General features: G+C 40.7%; 1 protein-coding gene and 1 long non-coding RNA gene across 2 annotated transcripts in view; one reads left to right on the top strand and one right to left on the bottom strand.

Moving 5' to 3' along the window:
- The first annotated feature begins 675 nt into the window (after nt 1-675).
- crlf3 (cytokine receptor-like factor 3) lies at nt 676-21,039 on the top strand. The gene is made up of 9 exons (XM_032537513.1): nt 676-804; nt 9,899-10,026; nt 14,682-14,889; nt 15,503-15,590; nt 15,759-15,936; nt 16,024-16,252; nt 17,831-17,969; nt 18,219-18,331; nt 19,322-21,039. Exons 2-9 carry the CDS (start codon nt 9,910-9,912, stop codon nt 19,585-19,587), a joined length of 1,338 nt encoding a protein of 445 aa, XP_032393404.1. The 5' UTR covers nt 676-804; nt 9,899-9,909; the 3' UTR covers nt 19,588-21,039.
- The window catches only part of LOC116702963 (uncharacterized), a 15,338-nt gene continuing 5,739 nt past the window's right edge, over nt 11,447-21,045 (bottom strand). The window contains exon 3 of the long non-coding RNA XR_004335297.1: nt 11,447-11,457. This is a non-coding gene — a long non-coding RNA (uncharacterized LOC116702963). The remainder of the gene's footprint in view (nt 11,458-21,045) is intronic.

Here is a 21,045-nt window from a genome sequence, read left to right as displayed (position 1 = left end):
ATTAATAGTTTTTCACCCTAAAACTCTTCTTTGTGTGTCTGTCAGGTCTCTTTTATGGGAGTAGGGGATCTCAACATCTGTGTAAATGAACTGAAATAACCCATTTTAAATAGGCAATGCTCTGTGTTTGGCATCAACCTCATGAAGTTACATAAACGTTTGTGGTGCTGCATGTAAAATACTCCAGTAGGCCTACTGTCAAATGTTTGTGAAGATTGTAGTTTTATTTAAAGATGCTTACAGTGCAATTGCAACATGTAAACCTTTTCATTAGTGCATGAGAAAATATACTTACAAAAATGGATATACACATACACCCAAATGTATTTTATTATAATTATAAACATAATTATACATCAACTTAAATCAAAGGGTATAAGGAAAATAGTAATGATGACATATTACTAATAATAAACATATAATAAAATAATTAAAAGATAAAATGATAAAATATTAAATAAATACAATAAAGTAAATAAATATACACAAAACAACAACAACAACAACAACAACAACAACAACAACAACATGTGTAGGTACAGATTTGTTAACACATTAATTCATTACATCAGTTCACTTTGATCGGTTGATGAGGGAGGGGATAACAAAGCATATGAATCCGATTGGCTGATTTCTTGTCGATCAAAATTACTTTTGTTGTGATTGGCTGCTGTCCCGAAATTCTCGATAGTGTCATTTTTGGACTTGAGCAAAACTTCGGCATATCTAGCTGTGGTGTAGCGGCGGCAAGGAGTTGATTCATAAATTTTGGGACTAAATGGCTACCACAAAGCAGTAAAACAGGTATGTTTGAGCACTTCTCCATATAATGATTTCACCGATTCGTTGTTTTCTTTCGTAGCTTGTTGGGTTTGCTTTCCCAAGCATGCTCCGATAGTTGATCATTGTCTTTTGGCCACAAGCTAGCCCCAACTTTCCTTCTTGCCTTTAAACGTTACTGAGAGAAGGTAACGACAAACTCCATTAAAATGTTAATAATAAAAATGTTGTTTCGCTAACTTGCAAATAGTGCATTTCGTAGCTTATCGGAATCACCTATATCATTAGTAGCACTCTTTCATTCTTATTAACAGCTTATGAAAACTTTTAAGCTAGTTCGTCTGTTATTGCCATCACCGTCTTCTACCAAAAACACAGTAACGACCGTCTACTAAAGTTGACATTTCATGGATAAATTTGTTGCTTAGTAAACAGCTTCTACGCCGAATTGTATCAAATACATTGTTAATTTAGGAAAACTCTTATATATATTTTTGTGATGTATGTGTGTTTGCTGACACCAGCGCCAACTTAAAAATATGAGATTTCTCAACGGAGTTTGGTAGTAGTTCTCTCCACGCGCCAGATAATTTAAGATTGCCACGACTAATTACAGCGACTTTCCTTCTTGTGCCATTCCCATACCAAATGCATCCTGAATTATGGAATTATGCATTTTACGTTGTTGAACGTCTAAAGACGACTGTAGGGCAGCCTCATGCTGGTCGACGGAGGTTAAACTTGATGAAATAACCAGCTAGCTACTAAATACGGAAGTTGTGAGCGAGTTGAGACATGTCTTCTTGTCAGTTGTCTGCTCTAATAATAAAAATAATAATGTGCACATGAGTGCCTTTCATAGCTTTCCTGTTAGTCACAGCATGTGCAACACGCTGACAGGAATTCCAAGAAGCTTATTTAAACTCCTTGATAATTATTGACGGATTGGGTCAATAACGGTATGAAGCATTCAGGTACTCATCAAAATAAAGTTAAATTGTGTTTTCTTTTAGGTTTGTCAAGTGTGTAGCATGGTAATACTGATTGCGTTGACTTAAATACTTTAAAAACAACATATTAACAACTTTTGAGGATATTAAGAAGAATATTAAAACGCAGAAGGATGAAGTTGAATAAACAAGCAAACGCCACACAACAACCCCCTTAATTCAAGTCTGTTTTATCAGTAAAGGTTTGTAACCTTTTGTGTTTGCAAGTCTTAAAGAAGCAGCCTCTTTAAGGCTTGTTTTCCTCTCTAGGCAGAGCTTGGTTGGTTCACTGCATATTTCGACAGACCTGTGAAAGTAGGACATCATTCCATGCAGGTTGACCTAAATACTCTGAAAAGCACACTGCTGATACTCTCTGGCTGCACATTTACATACAACGCATGCAACCATAAATAATACAGGTTTGTTTGGGTTAGGTTTAGATACAGCCACACCTGTATTATATATAGACAACATATTGTTGGTGTTATAGGACAAACCAGTTTGGTGTTTGCTTGGTAAAGTGCCCATAGATTCTGGAGAGAAAGAGGGATTATAAACTACAGGATTAGAGACATGGAGAGAGGGCCATCGTCCTTTTTTTAGATTATAAAGATAAAAAACAAAATCTATGTTTGGGTATCTTGTAATGGGTGCTGTTCTGGGCAGTTTGTTAGCAGAAAGAAGGAGAGAGGGGGAGACAGATATATGTGTGCATGTTGTTTATGTGTGAGTGAGTGAGTGAGTGAGTGAGTGCCTGCATAATTCTGTAGCCCTACATTTGCAATTATGTAGCTATATGCAGCTAGAGAACAGTAGATCAGTTTACTGGTTTTGTGGGATCTGATCAACATGTTTTGTGACATCTAGCCTAATTTAGGCCCATTCATGGACTTTCATTAAACAACAAATTCCATGATAAGTGTACACTCACCGGTCACTTCATTAGGTTCACTTGTACAGTTTTGGACTGTTTGTCAGACAAAACAAACAATTTACAACTTGGACTTTTAGGTTAAAAAAATGATTAGGGCTAATCTAATAATTAATCAAGATAATAATCTTAAATGGTGCAGATCTGTCTAGCTGCTTTTGTGTCCGCTCCGTGAAGAATTTATGCTCGCTAATTTAGTTTAGTTTTTTTACAATATCTGCTGATTTTTTAGAAAAGATAATAACATACAACCACGAGACACTAATGAGGATAGGAAAATTAACACAGGCCCACACCAAATTCTTGATTTAGCACAAACAATTCCCTAAAATGACAAAATATTTCTATTACAATATTAAGGTTGTTTTATTGTAATTGTACAGCACAGGGTGGCACAACGAAATGCAGTTGAAGTCCCTTTATGCTACATAAGAATATACTGTATATATATATATATATATATATATATATATATATATAGGAGGAGGAGGAGGAGACTGTGTATACTGTAGAGCTTTCAGTCTTCCTCTATAATACCATTCAAATTTCATTCATCTTTTAATATAATAATTCATAATATAATATTCAAATATTTAATGCTCAAATGCACCCTCAATTAGTGTACTACACTACTCAGGCTTGTGCATTGTCAATACCACTTATAAGCATGTGGTTGTTGTTACACGTTCTGTCCACTAGAGGGACTTACAACATCAGCCTGGCCTTGAAGAGGATCTCATAAACATTATTACATTATAATTGTTATTATTACATTATTTTCCACCACGAGCACACAGCGACCAACTCATATCAACAGAGAACTCTGTAATAACACATTATCTAACAAGTGTAATGAAGCTGCTTTAAAAGCTAACGTTGCTCGGTTAGCACAATGACATCATGTTAGACGTTAGTTTGGGTTAATTTAATGCGAGCTTCATGAAGAAAGCTAAAGTTGATGTTAGCTGCCCTACTGCTGTCAGAGTTAGCTTAGCTGGGAGCTTCATGAAGAAAGCTAAAGTTGATGTTAGCTGCCCTACTGCTGTCAGAGTTAGCTTTGCTGGGAGCTTCATGGTGGAAGCTAAAGTTGATGTTAGTTTCCCTACTGCTGTCAGAGTTAGCTTAGCTGGGAGCTTCATGAAGAAAGCTAAAGTTTATGTTAGCTAGGGTGACCAAACATCCTCTTTTGCCCGGACATGTCCACTTTTTACGTACTGTCCAAGGGGGGTTACTAATTCATGAAATTGTTTATTATATATTATTTTAGCACATTGTTTCAGTGTCTAATAAAGGTGCTAGAGATCTCAAAGCTCACATGAACACCAAAAAAACCTTATCTTATTACATTGAAAAGGTTTTAAGAAATATTTAGTTGAAGCTGGATTTTGAAGCTGACATAGAATAGGCCATATACATAATTTCATATTTATTTATTTGAAAAGAGGGCTTTTATTTTGTATCAGGTTGTTACAGATTTTATTTCATTACATACGTTATTTTGTACCATTGAGGCATAATAAAACGTTAGCTGCCCTACGGCTGTCAGAGTTAGCTTAGCTAGGAAATTCATGAAGAAAGCTAAAGTTTATGTTAGCTGCCCTACAGCTGTCAGAGTTAGCTTAGCTGGGAGCTTCATGGAGACCGCTAAAGTTGATGTAAGCTGCCCTACAGCTGTCAGTTAGCTTCAACTTCATGATTTCTTTCGGCACCTATAGCGCATCACAACAATCCTGTAAACATTGAGGCTTCCATGAAGAGAAGGGAGGGCTTTGCAGCGCTTGGGAGCAATTTAAAACCTATTTTATACAGTCTATGTCTATGTAATGCAGTCTGCTCACAAAATCAAATGACAAAGTCATTAAAAAAAGTTTTTTAAATTATTATTATTTTTTTTAATTTCTCAGTATCCCGATGCATTACGTTTGTATTTTTTTTATTTAATCAAAGTTACAGTATTTAAAAATTAAATTGTGACCAGGGTGAATTAAGATTTTATAACGATTAATCGTGCAGACCTATTTGGTACTGCCAATTTGTTTTGTTTAATCATGGTTCATGTGTGCAATAAACATTACACTTTGTGTGGAAAAAAATCATGGCAGAGAATCTTGATATCAATTCTAAGCTAAAAAATCATGATTCATATTTCCCCCGAAACGTGCAGGCCTAATTCGAATAGTAATTTCAGCATTCCAATAGTATTGATTTCTTGTACTATTTGAATTGCATTCGACTTTGGGAATTTGTTCCTACAGCCCTGGTGTACTGTATGTGGCAGAAGCATGAAGCCTCTCAGGGACTTCCTCTTTAGACGCTGTAAAGGAAGCGTGGCCGACCGCAGCCAGGGGCCAGGTTGTGTCATTACTTTCAGCTCTGAGGAGGACAAAGAAAAAAAGAAAGTAACTTCTTTAAACCTTCATTATTTCAATACTTCAATACAGAAGATTGAAGTAAGCGTTGTTTTCTAATGTGGTGTGGGCGTGAACGTGTGACTGGATGCAGGTTACTCCACATTAGTCCACAGTCAGGAGAGGTGTATTAAAGGGAAGGTCTTCACTAAAACATTTATTGATTTGAAATTGAGGATAATAAACAAAATAAATCGAAAAGCATTAAGTTAAAAATGCGCAAGGTTGCCCACTGAAATTAAAATTTGAAAATCCAAATGCTTCTATTTTTCTGTGGAAACAGTTAAGGATGCACTGCTCTGATACACTGTAGTGGATCAGTGTCAGCAATGACATCGGCGGCAGAGCTGATATAAAAGCCGGGACCTTTTTTTCCCTGAACTACTGAAAGTACCCAGCTTTTATTTGAAGCAGGCATTTATGAGAGGCAGGCATTTATTTCTAATTCCCTCTATTTGATAAGTATAATTGTTTTAAATAAACCATTTTAAAGTAAAAGCCATGGCGTTCCAGTGGACAGAGATCATCCATTTTTTAAGAAACATTTAAAAAATATCACCATATACAAGAAGGGCGACAAAGCATTTTGGGTCAGAAATAATCAAACACCACCACTGTTTCCGTTCGAACCCGGTAAATGTACCGGGCATTTATTTTAAATATAGGTACTACAGTATTGCTGGTAGATTACAATAAGAGCATACAGTACTCCAGTATCTGATTAACGTTAAAGACGATAGCTAGCTAGCTTCATTTCTTGCTCCAGGCTAACTCTTTTCCTCCCACCTCCAGCAAGCTAGCTAGCTTCATTTCTTGCTCCAGGCTAACTCTTTTCCTCCCACCTAGAGCTAGCTAGCTTAATTTCTTGCTCCAGGCTAACTCTTTTCCTCCCACCTCGAGCTAGCTAGCTTCATTTCTTGCTCCAGGCTAACTCTTTTCCTCCCACCTCGAGCTAGCTAGCTTCGTTTCTAGCTCCAGGCTAACTCTTTTTCTCCCACCTCCAGCTAGCTAGCTTCGCTTCTAGCTCCAGGCTAACTCTTTTCCTCCCACCTCCAGCTAGCTAGCTTCGTTTCTAGCTCCAGGCTAACTCTTTTCCTCCCACCTCCAGCTAGCTAGCCGTGCCCTGCTCCTGTCGGCTAATGTCGTTGGCTCATCCTTCTGTTTCTTCTAGTCTCGGATTCTCCTGGGGTCAATGTCAAAATGTCTTGCGGCTTTTTCACCTGAGTTTTCTTCCACATACTTTAAAACATTTTTCGTTTTGTTGTTGAAAAGTCCATCATTCTCTGCTGTCCCTAAATGAGACCCGTGTTACATCTAATGTAGCTACTGCCATCTGTTGGCACCTGTACATTACACACTACACTTGGCTGAGTAACACATACACCCGCACCTACTAAAACCAACTAAAATACCGGTAGGAAAATAATACTCTACATGAGTACCATAACCCAGAAAAAAGCATGAATATAATGTTGAATCTTAAATTGGTAGAAATGTACATTACGGTAAACTTGACATTATATGAAAGGCATTTAGGAGATTATCCACACTATTTTTTCCCCGGCCTTAAGTTGAGGCCGGCCTTTATTTGTCTGTGTTGACCACACCCCTGGACACTATCAGAGGCCCATGTTTTAATTGACTACCAGTCTTTATTTGAGGAATTACGGTAGTTGATTAATTGATTGGCCATTTAGCAGAAAATGAATTTGCAGAAATGCAAAAACATTTGCTTGCTCCAGCTTCTCAAATCTGACCATTTCATGTTCTCAGTGTTATATCATAGTCAATACCTTTTGGGGGTTTTGGCCTGTTAATCTAACCTAAAATGCAATTTGATTTCTCTTTAGGCTGTGGGATTAAGTTAACAACAATCAATAAATTAAAAAAAATGCAATCAATAGATTGGATATAAATTCCCTTGATTCTTTCTCAAAAAATGGTGTGTGTCCCCCCCTTTTTTAATACCAATGTTCAAGTCAGAGAATCTGGGACTGACGGTGTTATGAACTCCAAATACGTGTATTGGCAATATATTTCTATATTTATGCTATAAGGCTGCATTAATTATGGGAAAAATCACAATCACGATTTTTTAGGTAAATGTATAAAATATTTTGGAAGTAAAAGGATGCTGGTTTCAATGTGATGTTGCAGCGCTTTTATTTCATTGTCTTTGAGTATTTGATTGTCTTGCACCCACACTGATGCTTTACAATTAATATTCATTAGACTTTGAGAGTTTTATCAGTGAATACCAGAGGGGAATACTCTAATACTTTAATGTATTTTGTTTTATACACTGTTGGAAAAGTGTTTCTGTGATACGGGTTGTCGTAGATGTCGAGTTGCAAACTTTCAGAAGCAGTGTTATGCGTTTGTGACTGCAGTGACATTAGAGCGGTCGTTTTAAAACCAGACCAACTCTACGTGTTGACATTACTTTGTGTTCTGTTCTGTGCAATCAGTTTTCACATATTGACCGAATGGCCTTAACATTTAACACGCAGCCAAAATAACCAAATGTATCAGCACAGCAGCATTATTTTAATAAACTTTGATAATGGATGCTAAGGTCACAGGAATGAGCTAAATAAACTGACTTTATGTTACCTGCTGGTCCTCACTCAGTGTGGTCTGGGGTCAGGAATGCTTACTAAGTCCTTCATGTTATATCAGACTGAGCAGTCATTCAAATTGTATGCTAGAAAGGTCAGTATCAGTCTGTTTCCACTCTGCAGTGTACTGAAGTAAAGTAGTGCTGTTAACTGGTTGGTTGCTGGCTGGTAGCGGTAGGAAGTGGTTGTCTTGTTGCCACACATCCTCTGCCAGTCAAAATGCTCTGCATGCAGCGTTGTACCTGTGGATGCAGGTTATTGGACTCCATAAACAGTGCATTCAGCAAATATTCGGACCCCTGCATTAATTCACATTCTGCTATGTTGCAGCTTCATGCTAAAATTTATTTGAATGCATTTTTCCCTCATCAGTGTACTCTTAATACCCCATAAGGACAAAGACAAAACTGGATTCTGTTTGCATTACAGTTTTTTTTTATTTTTTTTATTGCTAAACAACAAAGCTGAAGCCAAAGGTTGCACTACCACCAGTCACCTGAGATGAACAGTTTACATCACCTGCAAAACTCATTCACAGCAACACAACTCTCAACACACGGCCAAAAGCAGGCTCAGTGCAGACACACACTATGAACAACCCTCACTGAGATAACACACACTGTCACTCAGAACACACTGAGAGTAGAAACACCAGCATCAAACACCAATACAGAAAATATTCACTTTTCATCTTTACAGTTTAAACAATTGAAGTGACTTCACACTACTCAATAGTTTCTTTAAAGAAAAGATTTAGATCAGCAGTTTGCTTTAATATGGTATTTTGTCTCTTGTAATTTATGGAATTACTAAAAAAAACCAAAGGCACATAACAGTAAAATAGTGTGACTGATCCTGCCTCTCTCCAGCATCATGAGGCATGTTTTCTTCATCACATTGGATGTGTGCCTTCTCTAAATACTAATGAATGTGGTGTTTCCATTCATTTCACTTCCCTTACTTTCTGAATAACAGTAAGAACTCAGTGTAGTTGGTCTGGTTTTAGTGTTACTATTGTAAAGATATGGTGTTTTTCCCTTTTTTGGGGGCTGTTTACATAGCCTCAGACATCTGACATGGACATGTTGGTATCTTTGCTCTTTCACCTTTTTCTCTCAAACAGTACAGTGTATAACTGTTTAATTCTTATTTGGTAATTGTATTAAAAAAGGCTTTCTGAGCTTTCTCTATATAAATACCATATATGTTCAATAACAAGCATAAAACAAGACACCTGCTTATACTTTCAGGTAAAATTGCAATCAACAGTGTTTGAGAGGCACCAGGTTGAGATCTGTTGTGTTTAGAATGGGTGGTTAACAGGTGTGACAGCAGTGTGTTAGCATCTGAACAATGTGCTGTAAATCCACAGTGTTGTGCAGGTCGTGGTTACAACCGTGAGTGTGTAGAGTTTTGAAAACCGTTCTAACAATGAAAAAGTAACTAGAGTTTGGTCCATGTGAACTGCTGCTGTGCAGACTTTTGAGTTTTGCACATGTGGCCCCAGTTGTGCCCACTGTGGTTTAGCAATCCAAAAAAACTGTAAAAAGGAAATATCACATTAAAACTCTGGAAAGTTTAACAGCGTCAATAGTTCCAGTGAAAACTCTTCACATTAATAAGTCTGATTATAAACAAAGAGAAAAAAAAGGGTTTTTAAATGCATGCACATCTATGATGATTAAAACTGTAAATATTAATACACTGTCTATGTGCTGGACAGAAGAACATGCTGAATACAGAAAAAATAGAGTCCGCACACTGGATAATGCTCCCGTGAACAGGTATTTAGCGTCTGAAGGTGAGCTTGATGCTCGTAATGTCACTTGGTGGGGGTCAAATGTGTTCATGGGAACATTATCAGTGTGCCGACTTTTCCATCTGTTATAAACAAAGAGGAAAAATTGCAATTCTTAACAACAAGACGGCAGCAGAGACAATTTGCCTGATGAAACACATGTGATGTGTGCGTCTAAAAAGATTGGAATAATCAACAGTAATTTCCCCAGTAAACCTGAGATAAATACTGATTCCTCAGGGTGTTAGCTTAGCTGACGACATTTTACACTCACTGAAACACAGTATGCGTGATTTTTGTGTGTCTGGTTTCAGGTTATACCGCATCTTGTATGTTTTGTAATTTTTCTCTTTCGTGTGTGTGTGTGTCAGGAGGCGGGACGATGTCTGTGGAGGTGGACGTGATGCTGCAGGAGGCGAAAGAAAGCATCGAGGCGGCCCAGAACTACCGCAGTGAACTCCAGCAGCGCCTGCACGGCCTCAGCCAGGCCCGCAAACAGGTTCCACACTCTGCCTCAGCTCTGCACCTGACACAGATCAGAGAACAGGCCTGGACTAGCCAGGCCGGGTAGCGCCACCATGTTGCTGTTGAGGAAGCTCTTTCGGCTTATAGCTCCTTTTAGAGTAGAGCCCGACCGATATATCTGCGGGCTGATATTATCGGCCAATATTGGGCGTTTCCCAAAATGACAAATAAATGATAGGAAGCATAGTTTGTCCACCAGAGGGCGCTCTACAATGTCCCTGTTGGCAACACTTTTCATTATTTTTTAGATAATATGTTTTTTTTCAAAGGACTTTAAGTTTCATATCTTAAGTTTGTATTTTTATACAATTTGTTTATCAGAACTTTAATATATTTTGATGTTCCTCTGATCTGGTGTGACAGTAAAACAAATTAAAAATAGATAAATAATAAATAAGTATAAATACCTAATGTTGGCGAAATCTGTTTATGTTTTGTGACCCGTTTCTGGAATTTTTTTTATATATATCAGCCGATGTATTGGGATATCGGATTTTTAAATAATCAAATATTTGTACCGGTATCGGCCTTAAAAATCCTTCGGTCGGGCTCTATTTTAGAGTCAGGTTCAATTCTTTTGTGATGCTGCGTTTTCCCGTGAATCAAGGAGGCTTTGAAGATACTTTTATTTAGATCGAGTCGGAGCATTTTCTAAAAACATAAAGGCACACAGTTTATCACAATACATCCCAAATCAACACGTCTGCAGATCCCAGGTTTTCACTGGACAGGAAGCGCATGAAAAATCAGAAAAGTAACTCCAGCTGTTAGATAAATGGAAGGAGGAAACACTACAGGGTTTACCTCTGAGATGTAGCACAGTGAAATAAAGGAGCAGAAAATGGAAATACTTTACAAGTACCTGGAATTTGTACTTCGTTACATTCCAAGGCAAGGCAGCTTTATTTGTAGAGCACATTTCAGCAACAGGGCAATTCAAAGTGCTTTACACAAAATCAGTTAAACAGATAAAACACAAGTAAAAACAGTTAAAAATCATAAGCATTAAAAACCGATAAAACACATGAATAGACAGTTAAAAAATAGACACATAAAACACAAGAATAAAAGTTACAGTGCAGCATAAGAAATTTAAAGAAATGAGCAGTCATTCCACCACTGACAATGGATTTTAATGGTTTTACACACACTTCCACGCACTGATTGTGTGTGCGCCCACACACACAATCAGTCCAGGGTAACATGAAGTGGGTTAGCCACTGACCCAACGGAGTCCCAGGGGAGTGTATCTCTCTCTCTCTCTCTCTCTCTCTCTCTCTCTCTCTCTCTCTGCTATCTCTTCCTTCCTCCTGCTGTCTAGATTTACCCCTCCGGCTGCTCGTTGTAAACAATGCTGCTATTTCCTGTTGCTTTGCACGTCTTAGTGGAGAGGGAGATTCTTGTCCTAAAACATACAGCTCTGACTCCTTTTAATTTATCAATTGTTTCTTTGTGTGAAATTGGAAAGTAAAATCGTTTGTTGGGTTTTGTTTCGAAAGCATTATTATATACTCTTCACCCAATATGCAGTAATAAACAGTACAGTGTGTATTTTTAAATAAACGCAATAAAATGTGTCATTACCTGAAGAGCGTTTGAGAGATGGAGATAAAATGTTGCTAATAGTTTAGCCTTCTGCTAACTTTAGCCAAAGGCTCACAGCGGCTAGTTCATGTTTATGTAGCTAGGGAGAGACTTAATCACAGTTAGCAGTGTTCAGTGGAAGGTTTAGGTGCACATACTGTATTTGGCGGGGGTGTTAGGGGTCCTCCCTTTTAGAAAAGTAAAGTTTTTAATAAAAAACATGTGCAATTTATCATATCTGAGTCTAAAACGTTGGATAACCTAGAGCAGATTATAAATAAATAAATAACACTGAAAAAGCTTAAAAAGAAAACTTAAAAAAAAAAAAAAAGTCCACTGGGGACCAACCACAATCATTAGATCTAAGAAAAGTCAGTTAGGTTTGATGCTGTGGTGGTGCCCAAGGCATCCTGGAAAACCATGACTTCACACAGAAAACAAGAGGGATCGCTTTTTTTTGTGATAAAATTTTTACTTTTACATTCAGAAAAAATAACAATGTTAACATAACATTCCCAAACGGTTACAAACAACACACTGGGACATAGGAACGCATCCCAGGGCCACAAAATCACAGAAAGGAAAAACGGGAGGGAGGGAGACAAAACAACACAGACAGACACAAGACAAGGGACCAATCACACACGCAAACACAAGAAAAGGCCACAGCATTGCCTTTAAGGACTCAGCCATGCTGTGCCACGTCTCCGACGTCTTCCCCGGGGCTCCACCCACACGAGCCGTCGAAGGTTCCATGTACGTGACATCCAAAAAAGAAAGCATCCATGGACAAACAGATTGGTTGCAATCCTCCTCTTAGCAGCTGTAAGTCCGGTATATAATGTAAATAATATATAATCGGGATCACAATCATGATGTGGATAATTGGTATGAACGACTAGTGCTCATACAGGTTACTGTATGAAGAGAGGGGCGGAGGACAGAGAGCGGAGAGCTGCAGCAGGACGCCTGGGATTTTCACATTCTGCCGTTTGTTCGGCCTTTTCCAGAAAACCGCCTACCCCAACTGTCCAGGACTTCTGTGTTTGTGTGTCAGAGACTCCCTCCACCCAATCCCAGCTGTTCCATCATACATTATCTTTGGGGTTTCTTTTCCGTGGCCCCCTCCTTTCCCACAGCGGGGATGGCTCAGCACCAGATTAAACCCTCGTGTTGTCTTCCCGTCACAATTGAAAATCAACACTTTTTGTCTTACATTTTTTTTCTTTTCTTTTTTAATTTTTCTGACGTTTTTGTCCCTTTTTTTTTAAACACTTTTGACGCTTTTTTCAATGTTCAACACTACGGAACACTAGCTTATTAACTTTAGTTTTACAGTTATTTTTGGAATTTATGTTCAATAAACCTCATTGTTGTCAGAAATTAGAAATTATTTAGACTTCAATTAAAGGAAAGTATGTTAATGAATAATCACAGACTGGACTATGTCAGCTTTTACTCAATACTATTTTTAAAACCACTTCAATTGTTTTTTCAAATGCTATAAAATTGAATGAGACGCCCAAAAATTCATGAAAGTAGAGATTTGTGCTTGTAAGAGCTTTGTGTGGACTCAATCATGTTATTTTGGGTAGTTATCGATATAGGAAAACGGGTCAATTTGACCCGAGGACGACATGAGGGTTAAAGGAATCCAGGAAACATTACACACAAACACACAATGAGAATAAGACTGGAGATACCAGACTGTGTGTGTTTGAAAACTCAGACAATACTATCACTGCAACATCTTTTCCTTGTAGGAGAGGAGTCATCCAAACATTCGCCTGATCTCAGATCGTCTCCTCCCATGTTTGATGATGTCTGGTTATATTTTTAGTTTGAGTAATATTTTAACAAAATATTGATCGTTGGTCGTCTGGGTTGCGCTGATAATGGTCAGGAAGTGATGACTGTCCATGCTTTTTCAGTGCAGCGGTTATCAATCAGCCTTCCGTTTCCTGCTATCTTTCTATCACTGCGTGCGTGCGTGTGTGTTGGTGTATAAAAGTGTGTTCTGCAAAGAGGAACTGAAACACGACCTGTACCTCTGATGACAATCCTGCAAGCTTCCTGACAAGCCGCTCGTCAGTAGTAGTCTGTGCTACACTGTGTATGATGATGATGATGATATTAGTAGTAGAGCTTTCTTCCTCTGTGCCATAGAGCTCCATTGTTCATAAAACACATCAATGAGCCACATTGTTGCCCTGGGTGACATATCCCTTCATTACCGTGAAAACACACACTGTAGTTTATTTTGATTCAATCCCACACACCGTCCTGCTGCCCCAAATACTCTCTAGAGCACCAAGTGTGGATTAATCCGCTGCTGAAAATAGTCCCCGACAAATGCACTATATCCTCCTGTTTGTTTGATTAAAAACTCCAGTGACTAGCTGTTTTTTTGGGGGGAAATTACTGAGACTTACAAAAAAAAAACTACATGAGTGTATATATATTTGTGAGTTGTTTTTAAAAGCTTTACATCTTTAGTAAGAACCAATAGGCTTTGAGCGGAGGCAGACTAACACATGTTGGTTTGGGTATTTTTGTGGGATTTTTCAATAGTAGTGAAATAAACATTGTGATGTTTGCACATCTATACCAGATTGTAATCTGTCCTGAAGTTGTCCAACAATGCTCATTAAATATGTATAAAATAGCCATGCACTTCTGAGATCTAAGATCTATCCTAGCCAACAACTGCTTCTCTGTTCTCATGTTGCATATGACAAAGAACTTGAAACTCCGTAGGGAGCTGGGTTGGGAACCGGAGCTTAGCTGGAGTTAGCTGGAGAGATGCCAGGGATGCTCTTGAGCAAGGCACCGTATCCTCCCCAGCCGCTCAGGGTGCTGGTCCAGCTCAACTGGAATCTCACTCACTCGGACATCTCTGAGACAGAGTGTAAATTGTAATTTCCCCACTGGGGATCAATAAACAGTATAATCAATAATCAATCAGAATGGTGACATTTTATCTTTTATCTTTTCAGAAGGACAGTATGTGTGGTTACTTTCATCTATTTTTTAATTGTTCCTTAGGTCCGGGGCAGCTCAGGTCAGGCCCGCGAGGCCCTCCGGCGCCACTTCACGGAGCTGCAGGCGGCGGCGAGTCAGTTGCTGACGGAGCGTTTGGCCGCCCTGCTGGCCGAGGTGGACGCCATCGAGGCGGACAGCATCAAACCTCTAGATGACTGCCAGAGCCTCATTGAGCACGGGGTGGGCCAGGCTGACGAGCTGCTCAGAGAAGGTGAGTCCCTGAAAGGCAACATTTACTCTCTCTCTGCTGTTGGACAGACACCATCTGCAAAGGACTGGTTGTTTTGTACTCGTTTTGCTGTTGTTATCAGGGTTCTTCCTACCGTCATAAGGCTTAGGCGCAGCACCTAAACCGTTTTGGGCGTCCCCCAAGCCAAATGAATGTTCAATCATTGTGAACATCAGGTGTGACTGTTCTCAGATCTAGTGGTTGTAGTTGTTCCCCAGTGGATTTCTTTAGCAAGTTTTGTCTATAAGTTCTTTTACGAGTTATTCATTTATTATCTGCTTTAGCTTTTCCAACATTTTAGACACAGAGGTGGTAATAATAAGGGTCCAAAATGATACATATTTTTTATTGAAAAAAATGTCTTGCGGGAGGTCCCCAAAACTGTTCTGGTCGAGCAAAACAAGACATCAATGGCTGTCACAGTGGCAGTTTGTCCCAGTTTTCTGACTTTGTTTGTGGCTAAACAATTTATAATCAACAATTAAAAAACTCTTTGTTTGCAGCCTTACTTCTGATCAAATGTTACCCTCAATTCCAGTCGAATAAGAAAGTCGTACACGTGTCAGATATTTAAATGTAGTCTCTGTCTCTCCAGGGGAAGCAGCTCTGCGTTGTGGTCTCGGGGAGAAGGAGGACAAACTGGGGAGTTTCACCAAGAAGGCCATGCACATCCAACTGGACAGGTAGGACAGAGACAGGCTGCATGTGTTTCCATCTATAGAGCAAAACAAATCCCCAGCTATGGGCAATAATATTCCAAGATAGAAAATAAAAACTCGCCTTAGACTATCCTGGACAGTGATTCGGGTACTTTCTGGTGTTTCTTTTACGGTGTTCTGTGTGTATTCCAGTCTTCCAGAGGTACCAGCGTTGGTGGACGTGCCGTGTGTTTCCGCCCAGCTGGACGACTCCCTGCTGGGTCTGCTGAGGGACCGGGTGACCCGCCTTGGCTCCGTCTCCTCCCACCCGCCCGTACAGATAGAAGAGCTGCAGGAGAGACCGGGTGGCACGCTGGTCCGCTGGTGTAAGGTCAGCAAGAGGGTGTGAAAGAAAGACAGAGAACATACTCCCATGCCTAGTGATGTAAATGCAATAATTAGTGTCTGTGTGCATCAGGTGGATGAGGACTTTGCAGCGGCGGAATATCGGCTGCAGTACCGGCGATCTGGCAGCGGGGGGAGCCAGTACGAGGACGCATACATAGGTCGGGAGTGCGAGTTCCTGGTTCTCCACCTTGACCCTCACAATGATTACCTGTTCAGGGTCTGCGCCCGCGGGGAGGGTCGCACCGAGTGGAGCCCCTGGAGCATCCCCCAGACGGGTTACACCACACTGGCACCCCATGGTAGGTGGAGACTCAGTTGCCGTATCTGACCCAGGGACAGCTGCATGGTAACGTGTTAGAAACATTATCATGGTCTGTGACAGTAGGTACATATTGATGTTGTTGATAGAGGTGCTGGGGGGTCTACACCTGTAGCAGGATTGAAGTAACACTCATGATGGAAGCCCAGTTTGTTAGCTGATGGTTGGTCTATGTCCAGTTCGGGGATTCGAAATTCTGCCGGATGCATGTCCTGTTAGACGATGTCCATTTCCTTCTGCTTTCTCTGCTCCTCAGATCTCTGCAGGGTAAATCCAGACAGCTAGCTAGACTAGCACGTTTTTCTCTCATCTCGGAATGCTGTGTTGACTTGCCAGACCCTCCTCCGCAGAGGAAGGTCTGGCAAAGCGAGACCAGCTGAAGTTGACACATAACTTCCAAAAACATTTACCTCTCGTGGTATGCAACCATGCAGACAGTTTTCATTTTATTCCAGGTTTTGAGATATCTTCCTTTCTTTACTGTAATACACTAAGGGGGAATGAAATTTGGTTTAGGGTGCTCACAGCATTGAAAAATTGCAACATGAATTTCTAGACATGCACATGTATTTTCCTAGATGGGCGATGCCGCACTTTCTACTATGTAATACTTTCTACAAACATTTTAAATATACAAGAATAAAACACTGACAAATGTAGCAGTACAGCATTTTTTGACTTTGGACATTATAGCAAGTTGATAAATTTCAACGCTTCACAATACTCACTCATATTTTCTTTTATCCCAGTTACACCCTTAATCAACTTATCCCAGCCACTGTACCTTGAATATAAGTACTTTTTTGTTAATTTTTCCATGTAGTTTGGTGGGGGTATGTAAATGTCAATGGAAGGGTTGGGCGGTAATACGGGTCTTAAAACTACAGTATCAGTTTAAATACCGTCATAAAAAAAAAAGTAATGCAATATAATTTATTTAATGCCAAAAAATGCTTACGTGTCATCACGTGACAGTGTGGGAGAAAGAGAGAGAGAGACCGAGAGACCTGGTCTCGAAGAAGAAAACGACTTCTGCAGTTTGGCAGCATTTGGGGAGAGGTGTTTCAGTGTTACTGTTTGGTATTCAGTTTCTGAACGGTGTAGACACAAGCCAACAATTTGGTGACGCCATCTGAGCCTTACGTCATCATTTTACAGTCATACGTATAATAGTGGAGGTTTGACGGTTTCAAAATTTGGATACCGCCCAACTCTAGTCAATGGACTGTAATTTATAGCGCTTTTGTAGTCTTGACTTCTCAAAGTGTTTTTACATAGTACAGTAACCATTCAACCATTAAACATACACACACATTCATAGACCGTGGCCACGGCTGCCATACAAGGTGCATCCTTCCAAATGTTATCTGACTTAATGGATCAAATTCTAAATGTTTCCATGGATTTACAGGTGTGCCTTTCCCCGGTCTTTGGGGAAAAATCTTTTTGGGCCCTATGGCATCAGGGCCCAGCGTCCAGCGCACTTTCCGAGGGCCTGAAAACCACATTTGTTGACAAGCTCTCTGTGTGTGTGTGTATTTACTCTCTCATGATCCAGAGTGGTGTCCAGGCACTGAGGGCTACATCCTGAGCAGCAGGCGAAACATCGCTCTACGCAGTGACTCCTCCCAGTCGCGCTGCCCCGTCCTCTACTCCAACGCGCCCACCTACTTCTGTGGCCAGACGCTCACCTTTAAGTATGCACACTGACCCACTCAGATACTAACAGATCGTTGGATGCCTTCCAACTGGAAAAATATATTCATGTTGGATTTCTTTCACGGAAATGGTACCTGTGTGGTAGGAATCTAACTCTGTGTGTGTGTGTGTGTGTGTGTGTGTGTGTGTGTGTGTGTGTGTGTGTGTGTGTGTGTGTGTGTGTGTGTGTGTGTGTGTGTGTGTGTGTGTGTGTGTGTGTGTGTGTGTGTGTGTGTGTGTGCGCACAGGATATCTGCAGCAGGCCAGATGGATCGGAGGGACAGTCTGGGTGTGTGTGTGGACAGCGGGAGGGGGGAAGAGTCACTTCAGAGAGACCAGGCCGTCTGCATTTCCACCAACGGTACGCTGACACGGACAGGGTTCTGGGGAGAAGTATGGCCATATTCTATAGCTGTGTCCACAGATCTCCCGTGCATCCAGTTTGATATTAAGTTTGACCGTAAAGTCAACACAAACTGCTTCGTTCTTACAACCTATTTTCACACATAACGTGTAACTTTGTTAAGTTGCAGTTTAGGTAGAGATAGTGCCACTTAACAAAGTCCACTGTAATCAAAACATTGTTGCAGAGGGACGTTTTACTTTGTGCAGTGACAAAATTAAATAGAGACTTATAATGGACTGTTTTATAAAAAAAGAGACTGGCCCAATTCCAAACTGTGCCCTGAGGACTAAGGCCTAAAGACTCTCTGACTTAATTGATCTGAGGTGCTGAGTGAGTGAGTGAGTGAGTGAGGCCACATGAGCTCAGATATGTATAAATGGGATCGGGACAGCACTTTGCGAGATAAATTGTTACCTTGGCGACATTTAATAACAAAGATTTTGCTGACACTTGCCGGTTTGGGAATTTTCATTTGAAGTGTGTTGCTCTCCACACGGCCAAGGCCCAGGAGACGGTTGGCTGATTCAGAAACAAGTTTGAGTTTGACGCTCAAACAAACAAATGGATCCACGCTCTGTCACCGTATAAGTCCACGGTGAAAAGTCTTTTTGGCTTCCATGGCATCACAGTTCCACTGTATGAATGCTACGGTAAAAAAAGCTTTATTACACTTCCTGGGGGCCTGTAGTAAAACTTGGAGTGTGAAAAAAATCTTTGGCTTTTGCAAATGAGGAAGCAAATGCATGCATGCATGCTTGTTTTTAGGAAACAACAATGACCTGCAATTAAAGGCACACATAGATGCTACTCCCATAAAAACCTTACTTTACAGATCCAGATTTTAATTTCATGCATGATCTGAGTGGTTCACACACTGCCACTGTTTAAAAAAACTGTTAAATAAAGTGATGTAACAGTACGGAGTGTGGATGTGTGTCCTCCCAGGTGCAGTATTCGTCAACGGTAAAGAGATGACCAACCAGCTGCCGGCCATCACCGTGGGCTCTGCCGTCACCTTCGACATGGAAGTGGTGAACCTGTTTCCCATCAGCAACAACAACCTGAGCGAGGGGGGCAACTTCAAGCTGAGGGTCACCATTGGCTCAGGGAACCGGGAGGTGGTGTTTGATTGGCTGGTGGACCAGGCGGTGGACTGCCTCTTCTTCGGCTGCTCTTTCGTCCACTACGGCTGGAAAGTGCTGGTGTTTTAACGGATCCTTTTCACTCTGCTGGTGTCGAGGAGCTTGTCCCCGCAGGCTCGGCCGTCTCGAGTTTAATACGGCGCAGAGTCTGGAAACAATCAGTCAATTCATCCCAGAATTTCTTCAACAGCCGTTAAGTTCCAAGTTAGCAGCAATGACAGGAAGGGCTTAGCCCCCAGGGTATGCGTACAGGCTCTGACACACCACCCCCACCGCCGAACTTACCGCCTCCTGGAGTTGGTCAGAAGACTGCCTCGGAACACACCGACGCGGCGCCGACTTGGGCTGGCGTTCTGCGTGCGCGAGACGAAAAACGTCTCCATAACAACGGGCGGCGCCAATCTGTATTTTCACCCCAAAAAAATTCTGTTGTGGCTTCTCCAGAATTTCAAAACTGACCACAACGGCGGAATGTTCATGATACGATCTCGTATTTTACGAATATAGTTCACCGAAACGTGTTTCTGAAAACATTTTAAGGAGAAATCTGCCGTGCAGTCGCTGACTCTGTCATTTTTTCAAATCGACAAAGGTCAGTTTAAAAGATTTTTTTTCCGATTTTGAGAAACTGTAGTCAGTGACCGACCTCGCCAGACTGTCCGACGGCCGGTCATCGGGTTGGTGTGTCAGAGCCTTAACCTTCGCAACGAGACGAGTTGAAACATGCAACTACTTTCAACTCTGAAACCTGCCAGTTTACACCAATGCGACGAAAGGGAGACAATGTATTATCTCCATAGCAACGACTTTCGACTTTTTCTGTACCGGATTATATATATATCTGAAAAAGTGATAGTGAGATGCTTTGCTAAAGTGGATGATGAATCGGCAAATGCGTTTTATTTCTCTGGTCAGTCACTCTCTATCTCGCTCGTCCACCACTCCTTACCGTGCTCGCGGGTGCTCGTCACGCCCGTCTGCCATTTTGACCCGTTGACCATAGGCGCCGATACCGCGGTTGCTCCGGAGCTCGAGCACCCACGGAAAATACCGAGCACCCACGCGAGCCAGACTGCCGGTAGGCTACATTTATTTACATTTACGTGTCAGTTTAACTTCTCATCTCCAATCCTATCAGTATTTGGGAGTGTTGCTGTCCTGAGTTGACAGATGTCTACTTTACAGCTTTGCTGTCGAGTTAATGGGCGTGTGTGTTCATCATCGGCCGCTGTCCGTTTTCTAAGGTTCTGAAATACAAACATTATTTGACTAATTTCTTCTTTTTTTTTAAAGGCCGTGCGCCCGTGAGCACCCACGGAGGAAAACATAAATCTGAACAAAACTGCATAAAACACACACACACACACACACACACACACACACACACACACTACACACCCGCACAGAGATGAATGGGGATGGAAGATTGATTCATTGTAGTGAGTGATACAGAGTGCACTGTAAAGAAATCTTAATCAAATTATTATTTTTCCTATTATTACGGGGAGCTTAGGAACATTTTAGTGA

This window comes from Etheostoma spectabile, chromosome 15 (genome assembly GCF_008692095.1).
Source record: "Etheostoma spectabile isolate EspeVRDwgs_2016 chromosome 15, UIUC_Espe_1.0, whole genome shotgun sequence".
Taxonomy (NCBI): domain Eukaryota; kingdom Metazoa; phylum Chordata; class Actinopteri; order Perciformes; family Percidae; genus Etheostoma; species Etheostoma spectabile.
Note: the sequence above shows the minus strand (reverse complement) of the source record. Positions and strands in the feature narration are given on the sequence as shown.

Coding starts and splice junctions, on each gene's coding strand:
- crlf3 (XM_032537513.1), top strand. CDS start 9,910: ATGTCTGTGGAGGTGGACGTGATGCTGCAGGAGGCGAAAGAAAGCATC. Junction 10,027..14,681: donor TCAGCCAGGCCCGCAAACAG/GTTCCACACTCT, acceptor ATTGTTCCTTAG/GTCCGGGGCAGCTCAGGTCA. Junction 15,591..15,758: donor ATGCACATCCAACTGGACAG/GTAGGACAGAGA, acceptor TGTGTATTCCAG/TCTTCCAGAGGTACCAGCGT.